Source organism: Portunus trituberculatus, chromosome 44, assembly GCF_017591435.1.
Source record: "Portunus trituberculatus isolate SZX2019 chromosome 44, ASM1759143v1, whole genome shotgun sequence".
In the NCBI taxonomy this organism is placed as follows: domain Eukaryota; kingdom Metazoa; phylum Arthropoda; class Malacostraca; order Decapoda; family Portunidae; genus Portunus; species Portunus trituberculatus.
In genome coordinates this window covers 21335501-21359134 of record NC_059298.1, presented here as the reverse complement: position 1 = coordinate 21359134, position 23634 = coordinate 21335501, and the positions used below count along the sequence as shown (strand labels likewise).

General features: G+C 31.7%; 1 protein-coding gene across 27 annotated transcripts in view; it reads right to left on the bottom strand.

The window, feature by feature from the left end:
- LOC123518691 (sodium-driven chloride bicarbonate exchanger-like) overlaps positions 1-23634 on the bottom strand; it is a 328162-nt gene that overhangs the window by 47409 nt on the left and 257119 nt on the right. For 16 of the 27 annotated variants that reach the window (XM_045279674.1, XM_045279662.1, XM_045279658.1 and 13 more), the window contains 5 exons: positions 15172-15307; positions 13531-13755; positions 5401-5568; positions 2592-2707; positions 1648-1833 (listed from right to left, as the gene is read on the bottom strand). In XM_045279674.1, the coding sequence (XP_045135609.1) occupies positions 1648-1833; positions 2592-2707; positions 5401-5568; positions 13531-13755; positions 15172-15307 (831 nt within the window). Of the gene's footprint in view, positions 1-1647; positions 1834-2591; positions 2747-5400; positions 5569-13530; positions 13756-14968; positions 14978-15171; positions 15308-23634 lie in introns of all 27 variants that reach the window. The other 11 variants (XM_045279684.1, XM_045279677.1, XM_045279682.1 and 8 more) reach the window with 6 other exon arrangements.

The following is a 23634-nucleotide window of genomic DNA, read 5'->3' as shown; positions in this document are numbered from 1 at the left end:
TCATGGCGGGACGCGCAATAGCAGGCAACTGAGGTCGCGATAATGAAATTTTAGCAGCTTTTCATGGGTGCGCGATAGCAATAAAACGCGATAGCCGAGGGTTGACTGTGTGTGTGTATATATATATATATATATATATATATATATATATATATATATATATATATATATATATATATATATATATATATATATATATATATATATATATATATATATATATATATATATATATATATATATATATATATATATATATATATATATATATATATATATATATATATATATATATATATATATATATATATATATATATATATATATATATATATATATATATATAAACAAAGAGAGTGAAGAAAAGTTGCAGTAAAATCATTTAAGTTTGTGGCGTATCTTGAAATGTCACAAGTTGAAATAGTTTACCTGCAACTTTTATTCACACTATATATATATATATATATATATATATATATATATATATATATATATATATATATATATATATATATATATATATACAGGCAACCCCGTTTAACGAAGGGGTTACGTTCCTAAAAAACACTTCGTTAAGCGAAACTTCGTTAAGTGAACCAATTATAACAAGTTTAACCCCTGATTTGAGCTTCTATTGAGAGTAAGCAAAGTGAGAGTGCATCATAGTACAGTAAAAGGTTTAATGAAAGTAAAAATTATGAAGTTAAACATTTAGGTAGTTTAATTTAAGTCATTATAATGTACACTAATGTATGTATGTATGTAACTTTATAATGTTGATGATCTTAACTTTATGAAGGGAGGAAGAGTGAAACGGGAAAGACACTAACTGGCAACCTGTGGAATGTAAACAAAGTGCGCATCATTGTACTGCATACAAAACTTATGTACCACATTTCCACAAGGCTTTCCATTTTATCCATTGTAGAGTCACGAGTTCAGGTGGTTCTTTTAGCTTGCAAGGAAGATACGGTCTCACCAGCCTTCTTAATAGAGTCTGCTGACTTGAAAATAGAGACAGTATAATATGGAGTCAAGATAGTGGCCAGCACTGCTATAGTTTTCTGGCCTCTCTCGTGTCTGTGAATAATATCTAGCTTCATTTGGAGAGTAAGAGACTTCCTGGTCTTCTTACAAACACTAGGCCAATTGCAGGGCATTTTGGTGGTAAGTTGAGCTAGGGAAGACAAGCTGCTGCTGACGCTGTTATGTTTTGACTGGGGAGTGAATGTTGCGCGTGTTGTCCACGAGAGGCTTGATCTTGATCTTGATCTTTATTCTATAGGTGTCCCAGGATTTTTCCTGAGGCAGGCCTTAGTACCAGCAGCTCCTGGTGTATTCAAAAGCCTGTCAGCTTGCGTGATATGGTGGGGCTTTCAAATTTGGAAAAAAAATTACCTGGATAAAACTTCGTTAAAGCGAGTTTGGTGTTCGTTAAACGAGCAGATGGTAGTAAAATGAAACCTTCGTTGTAGCGAAATTTCGTTGTGTGAACCTTCATTAAACGGGGGTTGCCTGATTGTATGTATATATATATATATATATATATATATATATATATATATATATATATATATATATATATATATATATATATATATATATATATATACATATATTTATTATAGATTGCATACAAGTACTTACAACAGGACCAAGGATGATGTAGAGGAATCTTGTTGGGACAGGTACCTCTGTCAGATTGCCAAGGTTAGCACTATTGGTAAGCCTCACAAAAGCAGTAACTGGTTTATCTAAGAATGGCACCTCTCCCACCAGTATGTTGGAAGCTTCAGCACCCGGTGGAATTTTTCGCATAAAATGAGTGTTTCCCTGGAGAGAGAGAGAGAGAGAGAGAGAGAGAGAGAGAGAGAGAGAGAGAGAGAGAGAGAGAGAGAGAGAGAGAGAATCAAGTTAGGTACAAAATGATTATAAAACATCATACACATTACAAATTATTATTTGCCAATAAAATTACAAATTTTTACTCAAGATTGAAATTGGTGATAATGAATGCAATAAACATAAATGAATAAATATTTCAGTCTGCAAATAACTTCCATTTACCAATACGAAATTTATTAGATTCTGCTGCACAATAAACTTCACACTGTACTGCACCACCTATAGTATTTGTGCAATAAATGTTTTGCAGTGTCATGCATCACTATTATATTTTAGAATTTTTCAATCAGCATGTTATAGATTTGGAGATAGAAATATTTTTGAAATATTCAACATATACGTACTTAGAGTATCAACAAATTTGAAATACAAATTTCAAGATCAATCTAATCTAAGCTTCCAGTAACAAGTTAATAAAATAAAATATTCAATTTAGGATCAGTATGCACCTTTCAAATTTCCCCTTCTTACTCTATTAAGAACAAATTGAAGCACAAGGATTAACAAAAAAAATTATACGCATAATATAACACAAATCAATCTAACTTTTTCTAGCTTTCTTTAGTCTATATATACTGTAGTATTTTAATATAAAAATGCAATCTCCAGTATTCACATCAATGAGTTAATTGTGCATACTTTTATATAAAGATGCAAAAAAACTAAAAGCAGAGCATGTCCTTTACCTTGTGCTCATGGCCATCTAAGTTGTTAGCACTGTGGTTTTGAGTGATGGAGCCTGAGGATGGAGACTGTTCCATTGTTCCCTCAGGATTAGACATGACACTTGCATTGTTTCCACCTGAAAAGGATAAGGCTCTGAAGAAGCCTGACCCCACGCCTGGTGCAATAAAACCAGACATGGGAAAAAAAAAGAAAGAAAAAGAGAGAGAAAAAAAAAAAAAAAGAGATTAGCAAAATAAACCAAAACAAGCATAATGCATGGGTTAGTGTGGTAAACAATAGAGATGCCTGGACTTAGATGTTGAAAACTTTTTAGATTACATTCCATCATCACAATTCATGAGTTAATCCCAATAATTTGTTAAAGTTTAATTCAGGCCACTCATTTACAGTTCACTCACACTCACACATTACATACTGAAGAAAAGAAAGAAAACCATATAAATATTAAAGGCAAATTAACTTGCAAAACAAAATACTAAACAAAGATGCAGGTACGAATAAGGTCGGGTTGGTCTACTAAGGGCTGAATAAAAAATGAGCTCAACATAAACACAAACATCCCTAGAAAAAAAAAAAAAAAAAAAAAAAAAAACTGTCTAGCGCTCACATCTGAAAGATACATACAGATTTACAAGACACTCAAAACACAATTACTTTCCTTCTACAAAATGCATATGCACAGTAGCTCAGTGTTGTGCAACTCATCATGCTTGTTTCAGCACATGCATTTCAGTAAAAAAAATTCAAAATTTTTGTTGAAAAATTATTTTAGAGAAATTGAAAGTATCATTAGTTGCATCAATAGTTATAATTAGTGAAGTATTACTTCTTTATATACTAGATGTATAGATGAATAACTGAATATGTAAAAAAGAAAAAAAAAAGACATTTGTCTTTGATTAAATGATAAAATATTGCATACCTTATATAAAACAATGTAATATTCATGGAAAAAAATAACAAGTAAATTTTATTATAATAAAATGCAAACTGATACTTTCTCTGACAGTTTCAAGTAGTGTGTCTTCCAGAAAATATATTTTTCATAAGTATCCTTTTATATACTGCAACATATGATATAGTTTAAATAAATTTTTAATGTGCATGTATAAGAGAAGATAATATTTCAAAGCAGCAAAAGCAATAAGTATCCATTGGAACCATGTGCACATTTACACTGCCAGGCATACAAATTATCTATAGTTTATACTGTATAATGAGTACCCATAACCCATGCAATATATATATATATATATATATATATATATATATATATATATATATATATATATATATATACACACACACACACACACACACACACACACACACACACACACACACACACACACACACACACATATATATATATATATATATATATATATATATATATATATATATATATATATATATATATATATATATATATATATATATATATATATATATATATATATATATATATATATATATATATATATATATATATATATATATATATATATATATATATATATATATATATATATATATATATATATATATATATATATATATATATATATATATATATATATATATACACACACACACACACATATATATATATATATATATATATATATATATATATATATATATATATATATATATATATATATATATATATATATATATATATATATATATATATATATATATATATATATATATATATATATATATATATATATATATATATATATATATATATATATATATATATATATATATATATATATATATATATATATATATATATATATATATATATATATATATATATATATATATATATATATATATATATATATATATATATATATATATATATATATATATATATATATATATATATATATATATATATATATATATATATATATATATATATATATATATATATATATATATATATATATATATATATATATATATATATATATATATATATATATATATATATATATATATATATATATATATATATATATATATATATATATATGTGTGTGTGTGTGTGTGTGTGTGTGTGTGTGTGTAAGAATTCTGAAATTTAGATCTAAGTATACTTGAAAGTATATTCACATGCAGAAAATATCTTGTCTGAGCTTCATTCATTCATGAAGGAACTGTATTTGAGAATGTCATTCATGTAATTCTCATAAGATCATGCCTAATAAAATTCTAAAAGCATTTAGTATAAAGCCCTTCAGATATTAGTTTATGCTTTTCCCCATCCCCTGTTGCAAAGGAAACAGGCAATACAAACAGTTATAATGAGAAGCACATCACTATCACATACTTTTCAAAAATTATTGGGGAGATACTGTGCAGTCAAATATTCCTTGACCTACAGAAAATGGCAAATTAATTATAAAAGCTAGAAGAAAACCACTTCACCATGCAAAGTGCAAATGCATCTAAAATATTTAAAACAAAATAACAATTTGGGTGACAAATTTTTAGAGATTACTTTTTTTCGGTTTCTAAAATTGGCTACAGTTATGTCAATTTCCCAAGATACTGCATGAAATCATAATTCTATTGTAAAATAAGCTTAGTGCATAGCAGCAAATCTCAATCATACATTAGGTCTAATAGGCCAAGAAATTGTGCAATAAATTTTGATGATACTATTTTCTATGGTACTGTTCTACATTTTTCAATTTGATCAGAGACTCTTCAAAGCTTAGAGCATAATACAGGATAGTCTCATGACAAATGTCTCCCTGATAATTTTCAGAAAAGTGGTTGGGTTTTTACCCGCAGTAGTTCCACCACCACCACCACCACCACCACCACAACCACCACCACCACCACCACCACCACCCGTCCCTGGCACGTTCAAGAAGCGTCCAAATTTGGTTGGTTCACCAAGACTTGTGGGCGTGGGTGTGGGCGAGGCTTGAGTGGAAGCCCCGCCCTCTTCCACTGTCAGGAAAAATTGATAGTCAGAAGTGTATATGAAGAAAATATCAATAAAAACTGAAACCTATTACTTGCAAAAAATATTGATAGAGCAAAGTCAGCTTCGATTGAGTAGAAATATGTCAATGTTGTAACAAGTATAGCGATTACAAAAGGCATTGTGTCAGTGAGCATAAGTAGCATAATATGCTTTTTTGGCCATTACAACATTGTATACACACTGCAATAATAAATAAAGTTACATTGATGCTGAAGTTAGTGTGTAAATCTTATGATAGTATAATGATGCAGCCAAATTTAGTGGTTAAAATGTAATATTTGTGTAGTGCTACATTTCATGATAATGTAGATAAATTCAGTATTTATTAGAAAAATTAACATCTATGTATGAAAATTACATATTTACTCTAAGCTGCATGTAATAATTAGTAGCATGAAGTTTAAATTTAAATTGTAAGGTTTATTTGCAGAGCATGCAACAAATTATTCCATTAGATTATGATGTACTTTTGTAAATGGGTTCATTAGTTCTTATTGATCATTAGTACACTAATAAACAGGTAGCTTTTGGTAAGAGTACTCTTTGAGGTTTTAAACCATAACTTATGAATAATTCTATTGTTTTAGCCAAGGTAAAATTGATTAAATAGTAAAGTACTGTACTCGTTAAAGTTCCTGACCATAACCAAAGTATTACAATATTTTTTTTTTCCATAAAAAAAAAAAAGTTAAGATATTTCAGAGTAAAAAACAACAATATGTACTCTTCAAAGTTGCTGACCATAGCTGCTAATTATTATATTTCTTTCACAAAGAGAAGAAATAGATCAATCAATATATTTCAGAGTCAAAGTCAAGTAAAAAAAATAAATAAAAATAACAGGTACTACAAAATTACTGAATTTGGAAAACTATAATTTATGGGATGCTGTCAGTAAAAATATGTTAAAGGGTACAAATTTTGAATAATAGTTACTATAGTATTCTTAGAGTTGATAAATTATGTGTGATAATTTTGTATATACCTATATAATGTGTGGATTAGTGAGTGTTGATCAGTAAAGAGCTACAAAAGAGGAGCAAGCCTCCACCCAACAAGCAACTTATGCCATCTCTAAACATTAGTTTTGAAATTAGTATTTTGTCTTGTATGCTGAGTTTCTAGAATGATCATTCAAATAAAAATTTTGGACACTTAATCACATGAAAAGCAATGCACATTTTTGGTGACTTTTCAATCTAATTTTCAATAGTTGTAAATGTGATTAATTCATATAAGTCACACCAATGTCCTCTACAAGTCTAAGAATTCTTTTGTAAACAGTTTGGAAGATAATGGTATCAATAATTTCATGTAAACACTTAAAAAGTCTCTTCCAAGACTGCAATGACTGGATCGCTCACATTGGTAATAATGTAGCAAAAGTTGTGAGCTTTACTTTCTACATTATTTGATAAAGTCAAGGCACTATCCAAGCAATACCAGATGTAGCTGTATTTCATTACATCACAAATACATAGTCTTTAACTGATGCAATTATATTTACTATACACATGTACATAATAATTTTGATGTTATTCGTAATGTGTAGTACCCCAATCATAATTAAATTTTTAGGCAAAAGTTTCTGATAATAGAAGACCTGTGATGCAGCACCACCTTTGCTAACATCTGAGGATGGTTTTTGAATCTCAGACCAAATAGACAATCTGGCATTATCTTGTATGCTAAAGCCTTACTTCCAACATGCCGTAACTCGGCAAATTGTGGCATTTGGATAATCTCACTACCTATTGGGATAGACATTCATCCTATAGTAAAAATTCATATACTGTAGTCTGATAAAGTGGAAGTAACCATGATGGTGCATTCAAAATTAACATAATTATTGAGAAAAAGATGAATTTCAGAATGACATGTAGTTCATTGAGTAAAAGCAATTTGTGTTATGGAAAATCTCAGTTTATCCTAATCATTGATTTTCAGTGGCATAGCACAATTCATCAATCATTTCAAGCTATTTTTCACACTGCTCTTCCAATTACTGTTAAAAGATTGTAAATATGATATACCTCCAATAATGCATCAATTTTATGTAATAATAATATCTAAATACATTTAGATATGTTATATAATTTTATATTCCAACTGAAAATGCATTATAGGTTCTTATTCTTGTATCTATGACAGAATTACAAAATGTATTATGGCAGGATACTCCTTAGTATGTGTCAGTTATCATTATTATTTTATTGAATGTGCAGCATGCAGTTCCCTCCCCCAAGGAAGTCTGGCAGAGCTTTCACACTCATGAATCACATATGTAGTTACAATTATAACACTAAAATGTGTGCTAAGTCTTAATATATATATATATATATATATATATATATATATATATATATATATATATATATATATATATATATATATATATATATATATTAACAAATATGACAGAGTATGCATGTAGAAAAATAGAAATGTTGAAGATGACAAACTTTAGTAAGCTCTTATAACATTCATACCTAAATCTTGAAAGTAATTGGCATTCTCGTACATCATTTTCAAAACTCAAACTATTATATAGATAATAACATGTATCTAAATATCTAATTTATTTTGATTTACCAAGAATCAGATCATCCTTTGCTAAACAATGACAAAATCATACACTTACAACATTACAAATATAACTTTACATACCTGAATATGGTAATATATATATATATATATATATATATATATATATATATATATATATATATATATATATATATATATATATATATATATATATATATATATATATATATATATATATATATATATATATATATATATATATATATATATATATATATATATATATATATATATATATATATATATATATATATATATATATATATATATATATATATATATATATATATATATATATATATATATATATATATATATATATATATATATATATATATATATATATATATATATATATATATATATATATATATATATAAATAAATAAATAAATATATATATATATATATATATATATATATATATATATATATATATATATATATATATATATATATATATATATATATATATATATATATATATATATATATATATAATAAATAAATATAATATATATATATATATATATATATATATATATATATATATATATATATATATATATATATATATATATATATATATATATATATATATATATATATATATATATATACATACATATATAAAGGATAATGGAAGGAATTTTTACATTATAACAATTGTAAGTTAGACTGAATAAGTGTGCATTGTAAAAAGCAAAAATGATCGATACATAGCAAGCCACTCAAGCCAAGATAAGAGCATAAGTGAGAGATAAATTCAGAAAAGTAGTAGCGAGACTATCTCTTAAACACTTACCGTGAATAATTGTTTCTGATATTTTCTGATAAACAGGAAAATCTTATTTAAAAGAAACTTACAAGAAACAGTTCTGCCACTTGAGTTTGTAATTTACGTTCTTCAACTCAAGGCTCAAAAATTATGCATTCCCAGATACTTGGGTTTATTTCCATCTCAGTGCATGCAAATAACATTCAGTGATGATGCACAATGATCAGCTGCATTAACTTTTCTGATGCAACAGAATACATACACACATCAAAACATGGAATTGTTAAAAGAAATTTTTTTTTTCTATAATTACTCCATGTTATTAGTATTTGTTAGTTTCATATATCTTCATACAGTATGATTTTATTTACAGTGTTCCCTCATTTATTGTGGGGGATGCATTCTGTAACAATCCACAAAAGGTGAAAATTGCTATATATACTTCACTATATATGTAACATATTAAACCTTTTTAAACCTCCCCACACTATCATCAACCCTTCCTACCACTGTATAAACCTTCCCCACACTCTTATCAACTGTTCCCTCTACTGTATTACCCTTCCCCACACTCTTATAAACATTTTTGTAGGCTGAACATATGGGTACAGTACTGTACGTACATAGGTACATAGTAACGTACATTGTCATCGTTATTACACACCAACTTACCATATTTCTGTATGTACAGTATTTGTAAGTGACGCTGCGGATCCTGTGATATAAGTGAAAAATCCATAAAACGTATCTATATACAAAACTCATGAAACAATGAGGCCATGAAAGTCAAACCGTGAAATAGTGAGGGAACACTGTAGTTAAATGTATATTTTTTGTATCCAAAAACGCTCTGACCTGTGGTGTACACTGCCTTGATTGTGAGACCGTTTCTCACCAAAAATGGCATGACCCCACTTAGTCACCCTCCCTAATCCCCTGAGCTTGCTTCCTGTGATATTTTTTGCTCCTCCAAATGAATAAAGTCTTCAAAGAAAATTTTTTTGCAGATATGGATGAAGTTAAGAAGAAAATGATAGAGGCATTAAATAGCATATCTTTGCAAAAGTTCCAGAGCTGTTATGTACAGTGGAAAACATGTCTAGGCCAGTGAACTGTTTCACATGAAGAATACTACTTTAAAGGTGATGAAAATGTAGACATGTAAAAATATCTTAATACAACTATGAGAGGATTCTATTTTTTGTGGGTACCATCTCATGTATGTATGTATGTATATATATATATATATATATATATATATATATATATATATATATATATATATATATATATATATATATATATATAATATGTTTCCATAAAAGTTGTGGTTACCACAACTGAGTGATAGAAATATGAGTTCATAGCCAAATGAAAGCTAATATATATATATATATATATATATATATATATATATATATATATATATATATATATATATATATATATATATATATATATATATATATTCATTTAATTTGCCAAACAATTTAAAACAAGATTAGAGTATGTAAGTCAGTCAGTAGCATTGCTAGTAGCAGTATTGCTACAATTCTGTAATCTTAAGCACCAAGATTAATATGCAAGAGTCCAAGGTACCACTCTCTTTTTCACGACCTAGTTAACATTAGCTCATTCACTCTTAGTTCTATAAGTACAGGGGAGGATGATCTGCCTAGACTGAACTTTACCTTCACTAGAGGTCTCAGCAACAAGCAAAATATAAAGTATTGTCAAAGCTTAAGGTCAATAATGACACACACACACACACACACACACTTGTAAATGACACCAGTCTGTAATTTAATGGCTCAGTTGACTTTCCTCCTTTGAATATTGGGATTATGTTAGCTCTCTTCCATTCCAGTGGTACTCTCCCTTCTTTTAATGAGCTTGTAACCATTTCCCAAACTGATTCTAACAACTGATCTTTACATTCCTTTAGTGCTGTGCCCAGCCCGACACACCATCTGGTCCCATGACTTTCCTGACATCCAAATTTCCTAGTAGTCTTCCAATTTCTTCTTTGTGCACTATGATTTCTTGCAAGCCTTGACAATGTAATGTCCTATTTGGTTCTGTAAAATCTTCTTCAATGAACACAGTTTTGAAGCTCTCATTCATTATTTCTTTAATTTCCTCTGCTGGAACTATTTTTTTTTTGTTTCCTTATTTTTTATCTTACTTGTAAAAAAGCTTGGGTTCATTATCGCTTTTTTTCACCACATCTTTCTCAAAGTTTCTTTCTACCTCTCTCCTTACTCTAATATATTCATTTCTCGCATCATTATACTGCTGTATGTGTGTGTGTGTGTGTTACCTAGTTGTATTGCACAGGATTCCATATCTCCATTTATCTAGTTTTTCTTTAAGGTTAAGTTATGCACACTATGTGCTGTGACAATTCCATTATACAATGCATTCCATTTTCCACCATTCTGTGTAGAAAACTGTATTTTCCAATATCCTTCACACACTGCCTCATTCTTATCTTCTTTTCATGTCCTCTTGTCCTTCCACCTTCTTTCGTCAACAGCTCCAGGTCTTCTTTGTCTATCTTTTCAATATTATTTACTATCTTATACATTGTTTTTAGGTCCCCACATTCTCTTCTATCTTGTAAAGTTGGCAGTCCCATTTCCTTCAGTCGTTCTTCATATGTGAGGTCCTTTAATTCCGGCACCATCATTGTAGCAATCTTCTGTGTGTGTATTTACCTATTTGTGTATTACAAGGCCCGAGCTAAGCTCTCTGTGTCCTGTCTCCTTGTCCATTCCTGTCATATCTCTCTTTCATCTGATTGACACACACCACGTCAACGACATCACTGCTCAGTTTATTCCACTTATCAATGCTATGATGCGGGAAACTGTATTTTCTCACGTCATTTAGACAGATGTCTTTTATTAGCTTTTTTCCATGTCCTCGGAGATGATAACTTGTGGTCACCTTTATCAACTCTCTGTCCAGTATGTCAAACTTGTTCACCAATTTATACAAAGTTATCATGTCTCCTCTTGTTCATCTCTCTTCTAATGTGGTCAGCCCCAGCTTCCTCAGTCTTTCCTCATAGTCTAACTCCCTGAGTCCTGGTACCATCCTTGTTGCCAGCCTCTATACCCTTTCTACCTTCACATTTTTCTTCATATGCAGTGACCAGACACAAGCTGCATATTCTAACTGGGGTCTTATTAAGGTACATAATATCTTCTTCATCATTCCTTCATCTAGGTAGTGGAATGCAAGGCCAATATTTTGAAGCATGTTATATGTTTTCCAAAAAATCTTGTTAATGTGTTTCTCCGGTGACAAAGTGTTTTGCACGGTTACTCCAGTCTTTCTCCTCATTGGTCTCTTTAATTTTCTCATCACCCAGCCTGTAATCCCAGTTTGGTCTGTATCTACTTCTTCCCATTTTCATAACATGGGTCTTGTCTATATTAAATTCCATCTGCCATTCCTTACTCCACTCATATATTTTATCAAGATCTTCCTGTAACTTGTTACAATCTTCCACATTCCTTACTCTCCTCATAATTTTAGTATCATCCGCAAACATGTTCATGTAACTGTCAATTCCTACTGGCATATCATTAACATAAATCAAAAACATGATGGGACCAAGCACTGACCCTTGTGGAACTCCACTGGTTACCTTCTTCCACTCGGACTTCCTTCCTCTCACCACTGTTCTCATTTTTCTTCCCATTAAGTAATTTTCCATCCATTTTGTGAGTGTGTATTTACCTAATTGTATTTACCTAATTGTAACATACGGGAAAAGAGCTACGCTCGTGTTGTCCCGTCTCCATATCTATTAATGTCCAGCTTTTTCTTAAAATCATGAATATTCCTTGCGTTGACCACTTCCACGTCTAAACTATTCCATGCTTCCACCCTTCTATGAGGGAAGTGTGTGTGTGTGTGTATGTGTGTGTGTGTATATGTGTGTGTATATTTCCTGCCCATCTCCATGAATCTTGACACAAATATTTTTGTTAATATTACATATAAGGCATGTGTATAGTGAATCAGCAACATTAAGAGGAAGTAAAGAGGAAAACATGAATTTGCTTGAGAAGCATGTGTTTCAAACAGGCAGTGAAGCCATGTGCATCATCACAATAACAATCAACAAATTTATCAGCTGCAGATAAGACTTTCTCAGTCCTATTTTCAGTTATTTTGAAGAAATATTTCAAAGCATATATCAAGTCTAGTTTCATTATCAATTTATGAAGTAGGTACGTCAATAATGGGTTGAAAGTGTATGTATATTAAGGAAAATAAGAAAAGAAAATCCCGTCCAGCTTGGTCGCAAAATGATTCCATAGTTTTTGCCCTTTGTAACGGTATCCATAGTTTTTTTTTTTTTTCTTTATAACAATTCAGAGAAGCAAACCTCTTGCAAATCAGGAAGGCCTAATGTACGGTATACGCTACATATTACTTTCAACAATGTACATTCTAATCTTCAAAGACTTTCTACTAGTTGTTGTCAAATATACTTTGGGTATTTGAGTTATCTACCCTAAACTTGCCTATTCCTGTGGAATGTCTCCTCCAACTTAACCATGCTGGTATTTCTGAGGACCTTCTTGGCACTTCCAAGTGAGTGCCATAGTTTGGCCCAACTGGGGGGTGGAGTAGGTGTGAGGGGGTAGGTGTGCTGTTAGACCGCATCCGAGCAGCCTCATGTACCGTAACAGTAGGAACGGGACCAGTGTTGGAGCGTTTTATTCCACTTGATAAGATGTCCATAAAGCCTTGTATGTTTGTCAGACCAAATGATCATTAGTTATTAATTCTTTTTGTGCTTTGTTATGAATGAAATCAGATTAACAAAGTTGTATTGTGATCTTAAATAATAACTTACATGTAAGTACAGCTGTATGTAGGTAATTGTGCTACAAAACAAAATCATACTATTCCCCATTTCTCGTCTTTCTTCTGGTTCATTAACCTTTGCCATTTGTTAATCCTGAAACAGGGTTTCTATATTTTCTGGGCTCAACCTCCTTTAAGGGTTATCTTTAAACTTTTCTCTCTTCTTTTCTATAATATATATGATACACTTCCAGAGTGTTGGTACTATAAAAAAAATGGTATGCAAATATGATTAAATCATTAGCTAATGACATGCTGTTGATACACATGCCACACCTGAGCATGCAGTGCAATGAAATCCTTAGACCAACTATTCTATATTTCTTTTCAACCTAAAGATATTGCATAAGTACACAATGTCAATGAGAATATCACCAAATGCTTGAAGTATTATCTGATAGTGGTATTAAGACTCAAGACATAATGCCTCAAAGACTGCAATAATCACAACCAAAAATAATCTCACTAAAGCCTGAAGACCAAAACTTGCAATAGACATGGAAACTGACATAATTCTGGATGCCACAAGGGGATGGATATAGAATAACTCAAGATGGAGGAGAAAAAAAAAATAAATAAAATAAATTTTAAATAAATAAATTTTTTATGAACAAAATAAAAATAAATAAATAAATTAGAGTGGTAAGACACAATAGCTGCATGAACATTTTGTCACTGAAACTGGTATACTTTACATGAAGGAGGAAGAAAAGAAAGAAAGAAAAAAAAAAAAAAAAAAAAAGAAAGATAAATATAGAAAAGAAAGACAGTGAGGAAGAAAAGTAGTCAGAAAGAAACCCTAAATGAAAGAGTTTCATCAAAGTTAAGAAAATAAGTAAAAAGTAAATAATAATAATGACACACAAGGGAACAGACAAGAATTCACATTATATTATAAATGACATAAAAGTAAACAGTTATAAAATCTCTCTCCTGTGCTGCCAATGCATCCATCCCCCATAGAAACAATCTACGACAAACAACCATAACAGTGAGGCAATAACAATACAAGAAATAAGAACTATGTTGACACACTATTCCTTCCTATTTTCATTGAGTGCATGAGTGCAAGGGACCCTATGCCTGCCTTACCACCTGTTCCTGGATAATTTGGAAGAGAAATACATGATGGCAAAAAAATTAATATTTCACATTAATTTCATCATATTCTAAAAATATAAAATATAATTAATACTTAAATGAAATGCGTACACTTACGAGAATTTATGTTTCATACCTAACGTTCCAATTGAAATGTCTTAAAGAATTATGACTGAACCAATATCTGTACTTACTTTTGGAAGATGAATGATTGCGTCCAATTTCAGCAAGACTACGGATCAGTGGTAAGCGAGACATGTTGCCATTTTCTTTACTGTTCTTCTGCTTCTCATACAGATGCTTATGCTTGCGTAGGAGAGCATCCTTGAACTTGATGGAGAAGTTGTATTCATTTAAATATAGGTAATTAATGATGCAATTCTTTAATCATTATCAATTAGATATGGTATACAAATTAACCTACAAATTTATAATCTTATACAGATTAACCTATAGATTTATTATTACTCATATTTGATAGCATGTCTAGCATGCAAAGAAAAGCCTGTAATATTCTTGAACCAGACAAAAAAGCAATGGTGAACAAAGCTCCTTCATTATAATAATGTAGTACAGTCAACTCTCGATTAACGCGAGTTTGAATAACTCAATTTCAGTTTAACACGACAGATATTTAACCCATAGACTGCAGGTGACGACACAATGTCATCAGTAAAAAATACTCAAAATTGCGGACAACACAAGTTAAGCGTCAGCAAATTAAAATATTCATACAATATTCTTAATGTGTTACCAAGTGCTCAAATTTTGACAGTCATCCCTGAAGGCTGCCTGTGCTTTGTGTAAGTGCATGCCCTCGGGCATGGCTTGCCTCATGACTCACCACCTGCGCCTACTGCATGGGTGGTGGGTGTAGAAAAGGCCTGGCTCTGACACATTTGGACTGACAACGCAAAACTATACATATACAACGGGTACTTAGAACCTATTTTTCTTTGGTTTTGGACCACAAGGATTCCATTTCTGCAATAAAAAGAATTAGCTTGAACCCAGACGCAGTGGCGGTACATGCAATTAAAAATGCAGCTGCAGGCGATGAGTTACGGAGATATGATTGAATAACGTACTTTACTCAATTTAATGTGGGTTACCATGACTCAATGACGTCATGTGCACCCATGGTACTTCTGGTGGGAACCGCACTGGGTTGGGATCCAAGAAACTTAACAATGAGTGCAGCAACTTCCAGCCAAGAAATGGTATCCAAGGACATAGGAAGACATTGTTGCCATGGTAATGAGATTGCTATAGTGCGTCCACTCTATGAAGTCCGTTCAGGGCAGGGCACATTCTGGAATTCCCATGAGTGCGACGTTGCCAGTTCGACTCCCAATTATCAGATTAAGTACCGACCCACCACCCATCTGTTAATCTCTCTCTCTCTCTCTGTAATTATTATTATTATTATTATTATTATTATTATTACTTAGGTAGTGTGGAAAAAAGTCAAAATGAATAATAATAAATAATACTCCAATTAGTTTTAGGTCCATTTCTCTCAAACTTTCAGAAAACCCTGTGTGTGTGTGTGTGTGTGTGTGTGTGTGTGTGTGTGTGTGTGTGTGTGTGTGTGTGTGTGTGTGTGTGTGTGTGTATTTACCTAGTATTTTACCTAGTTGTAGTTTTACAGGGCCTGGGCTTTATGCTCGTGTGGCCCGTCTCCATATCTACACTTATCCAATCTTACTTTAAAAGTGTGCACACTCGTTGCAGACACTACTTCTTCATCTAAACTGTTCCACGTCTCAATACATCTCTGGAAACTATATTTTTAATATCTCTCAGACATCTTCCTTTCTCAGCTTTTACTATGCGATCTTGTGCTTGGTGTCATATTCTTCTCTCAGGATCAGTTTCTCATTATCCACTTGGTCCATTCCGTTGATCAATTTATAGACTTGTATCAGGTCTCCTCTCTCCCTTCTTTGTTCCAAGGTTGGTAGATCCATAGCCTTTAGTCTCTCCTCATATGTCATCCCTTCAAGTTCTGGGACCATTCTTGTAGCCATATTCTGTAGCCTCTCCAATTTCCTTGTGTTTCTTTTTATGAGGGGTCCACACTACTCCTGCATATTCCAATCTGGGTCTTATTATAGTATTTATCAATTTCTTCATCATTTCTTTGTCCATGTAGTGAAATGCTACTCCAATATTCCTCAGCAAATTATATGTGTGTGTGTGTGTGTGTGTGTGTGTGTATATATATATATATATATATATATATATATATATATATATATATATATATATATATATATATATATATATATATATATATATATATATATATATATATATATATATATATATATATATATATATATATATATATATATATATATATATATATATATATATATATATATATATATATATATATATATATATATATATATATATATATATATATATATATATATATATATATATATATATATATATATATATATATATATATATATATATATATATATATATATATATATATATATATATATATATATATATATATATATATATATATATATATATATATATATATATATATATATATATATATATATATATATATATATATATATATATATATATATATATATATATCACACACACACACACACGGGACATCGTCGATGGCGGATGTGGTCGCTGAGCTCCAGAGCAATCATCTCTAATTCTACAGTTACCATTGCCTAAGAGTAACCAAGGTGGGAAAGGAGCTGGTAATGTTTGTCCCGTCTCCATATAGTCATGTTAACTGTTGATTAGCAAAATAATGTCCAGGAAGGTAAATATAAACTGTAGCCTGCGTTTGAGCCATCAGCTGGTTTGTTTACATCTGCGCAACATGGCGGCCGTGAACTCGAAAGATGAATCAGACTTCACAGGATTTCAAGGAATAATGGAGAAGAGCGCTTATGTGAAGAAAATTCTGGAGTTGGAAGGTAAAATTGAAAAACTGTTTGAAAAGTATGGGGCCTGGAAACGAGTTATGACAATGTAATGAAAGAGTGTGCCGATATGAAGAAGGAAAATGAAGCACTGAAAGAGGAAGTTAAGCTAATTAAAGTGAATTGCGAAAAATGTGGAGAATCTCTAGGAAAAGTGATGGAGAAGCAGGCTGAATGGAAAAAAGTCAGGAAGTGGAAAGAAAGGAGGTAAATTACAAAGTTGCAAGTCTGGAAAAGGAAATCAAAGAGTCTGGGAGAAAACTTTGGGCCTTGCTGAAATTATAGATCAACAGATCATAGAAGAGAAGATTGCTGAGAAAGTGGTGAAGGTTATTAAGTCAAATGAGACATTGGTGAGGAAACTGTAGACAAAAGAGATGTGTGGTGATATTTGGTGTGGAGGAGGATAAGACACCGAGTAAAATGGAGAGAGAAAAACATAAAAAGGTGATAAATAATATCATTAATGTGGTGCAGGAGGAGGAAAAGACCTAGTACAAGAAATAGAGGACTTCCATAGAATTGGAAAGTTCACAAGAGAAGGTATGAGGCCAATAAGAATCAAACTTAAGTCACAAAAGGATGTAGATGAATTGGTGGAGAAGTCATGGAGGCTAGCCCAGCAGGAAACAACAAGGAAGATTTGGTTGAGAAGAGATCTCGGTGAAAAGGAAGAGAAATGTTAAATGAGTTGAGAAAGGAGGCTTTGAAAAAAATGAAGAGAGGACAGAAGAGGAGAAGAAAGAGTTTTCTGGAGAATCTTGGATATGAGACTGAGGAAGTGGTTCATAACCCAGAAAAGTACAGCAAGAAAGGACTAAAGAAACTTACGTATGAGCGGAATGTAATGTATTCCAACATAAATGGAGTGATATCGGGATTTTAGAACTCAACGATTACTTGAGGACAAGAACCCAGATATTGTGGGTCTTACTGAAACAAAACTGAGAGAGGAGAAGACCTGATGATGGTTGGAGAAGGAAATATAATGTTTGGAAAAGAAATAGAGTAGGTAAGATGGGAGGAGGAGTGATGTTGCTGGTTAAAAAGATATAAAGGTGGATCAAGTGAAAGAAGGTATGGGAAAGGCAGAAGTGCTAAAGATCAGAGCAGAAACTAATGAAGGAAAAAGAGGCACTACATAGTGGTGTACGTACCACCTAAGACAAATGCATGGTCAGTACAGGAATATGAAGAAATGATAAGTGATACAGGAACATGTCTGGAAGAAATGTTGGGTGGCTGTGAACGAACTATAATGATGGGAGATTTTAATTGTAAAGAGGTGTGTTGGGAGGACTGGTCAATGGAAGGATCAGAGACAACATGGGAAATACACTATTGACACTGGCAATGGAAAATGTGTTAACTCAGTGGGTCAAAGAAGATACTAGGTTTGGAGGAGAGGGAGCATCGTCAAGACTGGACTTGGTCTTTAGTACAGAGCCAATGGTCATTGAGGAGATGAGGGTGGAGTGCCCTTTAGCAAAGAGTGATCATGCAGTTTTGGAGTTCAAGGTGATAGATGAAGAGAAATCTAGAAGAAATGAAGAATATAAAGTGGGAAGATGGAATTATGCCAAGACAGATTTTGGAAACCTAAAGAAATTCTTTCAAGAGACAAATTGGATGAAATTCAAGAGTGCTAAGGAGCAAATGAAAAGTGGAAGGAATTTATAAAAATATACAAAGAAGGTGAGAAAAATTTGTACCAATAAGACAACATAGAAGTTGGAAAGCAGGACTGGTTTAACGATAGATGTGAAAAGGCTAGAACAAGAAAAGAGGATGCATGGAAGAGGTGGAGAAGGAAAAGACGGATTAAGCAGTGGGAAAGTTACAAAAGAGCAAGAAATGAATATGTGTTGATTAGAAGAGAAGAAAGAAAGAAACAAGAAAAGGATATAATTGATAAATGTAAAGACCAACCAAGGCTTTTTACAGACATGTGAACAACAACATCAAAAATAGAAAGTATTGAAAGTTTAGAAGTAAATGGAGTATGCAGTGAAGATCCCAGGAAATGGCAGAGGCTATGAATGGATGCTTTCGGAAGGTATTCACAAAGGAGACTGCTTTTGACAAACCACTGGTAATGGAACAGAAAGGGATTATGAAGGAGTTTCAAGTAACTGTGGAGGAGATCAAGAATATGATGGGGAGTTTAGAAGTGAGAAAAGCTGTGGGACCTGATGGGGTATCAGGATGGATTTTAAGAGAATGCAGGGAGCAACTGGCAGAAAAAGTTTGTGAAGTAATTGATGCCTCATTAAGGGAAGGTGTAGTGCCCCAAGACTGGAAAAGAGCTAACATTGTCCCAATCTATAAATCAGGTAACAAGAGACCCATTGAACTATAGACCAGTGTCACTTACAAGTGTGGTAGCTAAGATGTGTGAGAGGGTGGTGAAGAATAGATGGACAGACTTCTTGGAGAAAAATGACATACTTTGTGAGTGTCAATTTGGTTTTAGAAAAGGCGTTCATGCACGACAAACCTGATATGTTACTATTCGAGGGTGATAGATGTAATACAGGAAAGAGATGGTTGGGCTGATGGAATATATCTGGATTTAAAAAAGGCCTTTGATAAGGTACCACACCGGAGACTGATCTGGAAACTTGAAATGGTAGGAGGAGTGCATGGCAGTTTACTAAAATGGATGGAAGACTTTTTGGTAGGAAGAGAAATGAGAACAATAATTAAGGACAGACCATCAGAATGGGGCTTGGTGGAGAGTGGAGTTCCACAGGGATCAGTGTTGGCACCAGTAATGTTCGCGGTCTACATAAATGACATGGTGGATGGGGTGTCCAGTTATGTGAGCCTATTTGCAGGCGATGCAAAATTGTTAAGAAAAGTGAGATGTGACAAAGATTGCGAACTACTCCAGGAAGACTTGGACAGAATATGGAAATGGAGCTGTACATGGCAAATGGAGTTCAACACGACAAAATGCAAGAAAATAGAGTTTGGCAAGAGTGAAAGAAGAATCAGGAGTATGTACAAGATAGGAAATGAAGACATAAAACCAGTCATGAAGAAAAAGACCTTGGGGTGACAATTACCAATGACCTATCGCCAGAGAGACATATAAACAAAATAATTGGAGAAGTATTGAACTTATTGAGGAACATAAGAGTGGCGTTCGTATATTTAGATGAAGAAATGATGAAGAAAATAATTACTGCAATGATAAGACCGAGGCTTGAATATGCAACAATACAGTGGGCTCGAACTTAAAGAAACACATAAGGAAACTAGAGAAAGTACAGAGGGCTGCAACAAAATGGTGCCTGACTTAAGAGATTTGACTTATGAAGACAGACTGAAAAGAATGCAACTTCCGACCCTGGAAAACAGAAGAAAGGGAGACCTGATAGCAATATACAGAGTGATGATTGGCATGGAAAAAATGGATAGGGAAGATCTGTGTATGTGGAATGAAAGAATGTCGAGAGGGCATGGGAAAAAACTAAAATGGCCACTTATAGGAGAGATGTGAAAAATATAGCTTCCCTCATAGAAGGGTGGAAGCATGGAATAGTTTAGACGTGGAAGTGGTCAACGCAAGGAATATTCATGATTTTAAGAAAAAGCTGGACATTAATAGATATGGAGCGGGACAACACGAGCATAGCTCTTTTCCCGTATGTTACAATTAGGTAAATACAATTAGGTAAATACACACACACACACACACACACACACACACACACACACACACACACACACACACACACACACACACACATATATATATATATATATATATATATATATATATATATATATATATATATATATATATATATATATATATATATATATATATATATATATATATATATATATATATATATATATATATATATATATATATATATATATATATATATATATATATATATATATATATATATATATATATATATATATATATATATATATATATATATATATATATATATATATATATATATATATATATATATATATATATATATATATATATATATATATATATATATATATATATATATATATATATATATATATATATATATATATATATATATATATATATATATATATATATATATATATATATATATATATATATATATATATAATATATATATATATATATATATATATATATATATATATATATATATATATATATATATATATATTGGCGGAAACCCGCCAACCTGGCAACTCTGGCCTGGCCTGACTTGACCCAGCAGAGAGATGAAAGGGGACACCACCACCACCACCACCACCAATGTGGCAACATGGGAAAAAAACGCTGCCACATGCCATAGAATTTATACAAATCGTTGTTATCATCGTAAACATAGACACTCATTGTACTATGTAACTTCCTTTACTATACATGCAATACATAAAATATCACTTTCAAACAGCACATGGATTATAAATAAGAGAGAGACGCATGTACGAAGGTTGATTTGGCAGCATGGCTAGTTGTAAACGACCATACCTACCCCACCCTGAACGGACTTCATAGAGTGGAAAGACTATAGCAGGTTGTAGGAGAAAAACATCTCCCAAGGTGGTGTTACTGTCTCATATATATACATTTATGTTCACAAAACAACATTTCTATTAGTTTTTCTACAAGCCTTACTACACCATGCTTGTATGCCATAGTATAGGACACAAGGTGAAAAGGCAGAGAAATGATCCACTCACAGAGCGAGTTAGCTCCAGACTGAGGAGTGCAGACTGCGAGAAGGAACAGATGAGTGTTCCTAAACTATCATTCAATGCCACAAAGTCTAGGTGATCTTCATGGCATGATCATATATGAATACAAAGATATGATATCCATCATAACATACAACAGAGGGGCAGAAACACAAATATTATGATAAATACACCACACAAGGGTAACTAGAAGAAGAAGCAATCGCCAATTGGTAATGGCTGCTTTTCCTTCTTGTGACCTTTTATCTTGCGTGTTGCTTTCACCACAATATTTGTATTTCTGCCCCACTTGTGAGTGGATCGTTTCTCTGCCTTGTCTCCTGTACCATGACACCCAAGTGCCCCTCACAAGAAAGTGATTCCAAGAAATCAAGGACGACTGTAACCACTGAAAAAAAGTTGGAAATGTTAGATCACTATGCTAGGGGAGACGACCTTGGTGACTGTCCATGTGACGGGACTGAGGGAGAGCATGTTGTGTACCATTAGAGCTAATAAAATGAGAATGTATGTTTTTATTGTTTCGTGACATAGTGATATATAATATTTATTTTAAGGTTTGAGTAACAAAATCCCCAAAATAGGCAAGATTTCCTAGTGGCCAGGAATGTTACCCCCCTATCATCATTGTTTTCTATGGGAAAATTATGTTTGAATAACACAACATCTCCAGAAATGTAACCCTCACATTAATCAAGAGTTGACTGTATATTATACACAAAAACAAAAAAGAAAGAATACTTATGATATGAAGAAGGATAAATATATTGATTATAATAAGACATAACATAAATCTACATTGCTAAAATAATCTTTCTGACTAGTGCTATCTATAAAAAGGTTTGGATATAAGCTAAAAGATATAAGTAAAGTTTCTGATCACAAGATGATAGATAACATCCTGGCAGCTGTACCAAAGGTAAGTAGCTACAGCTCCCAAGAGGATAGTAC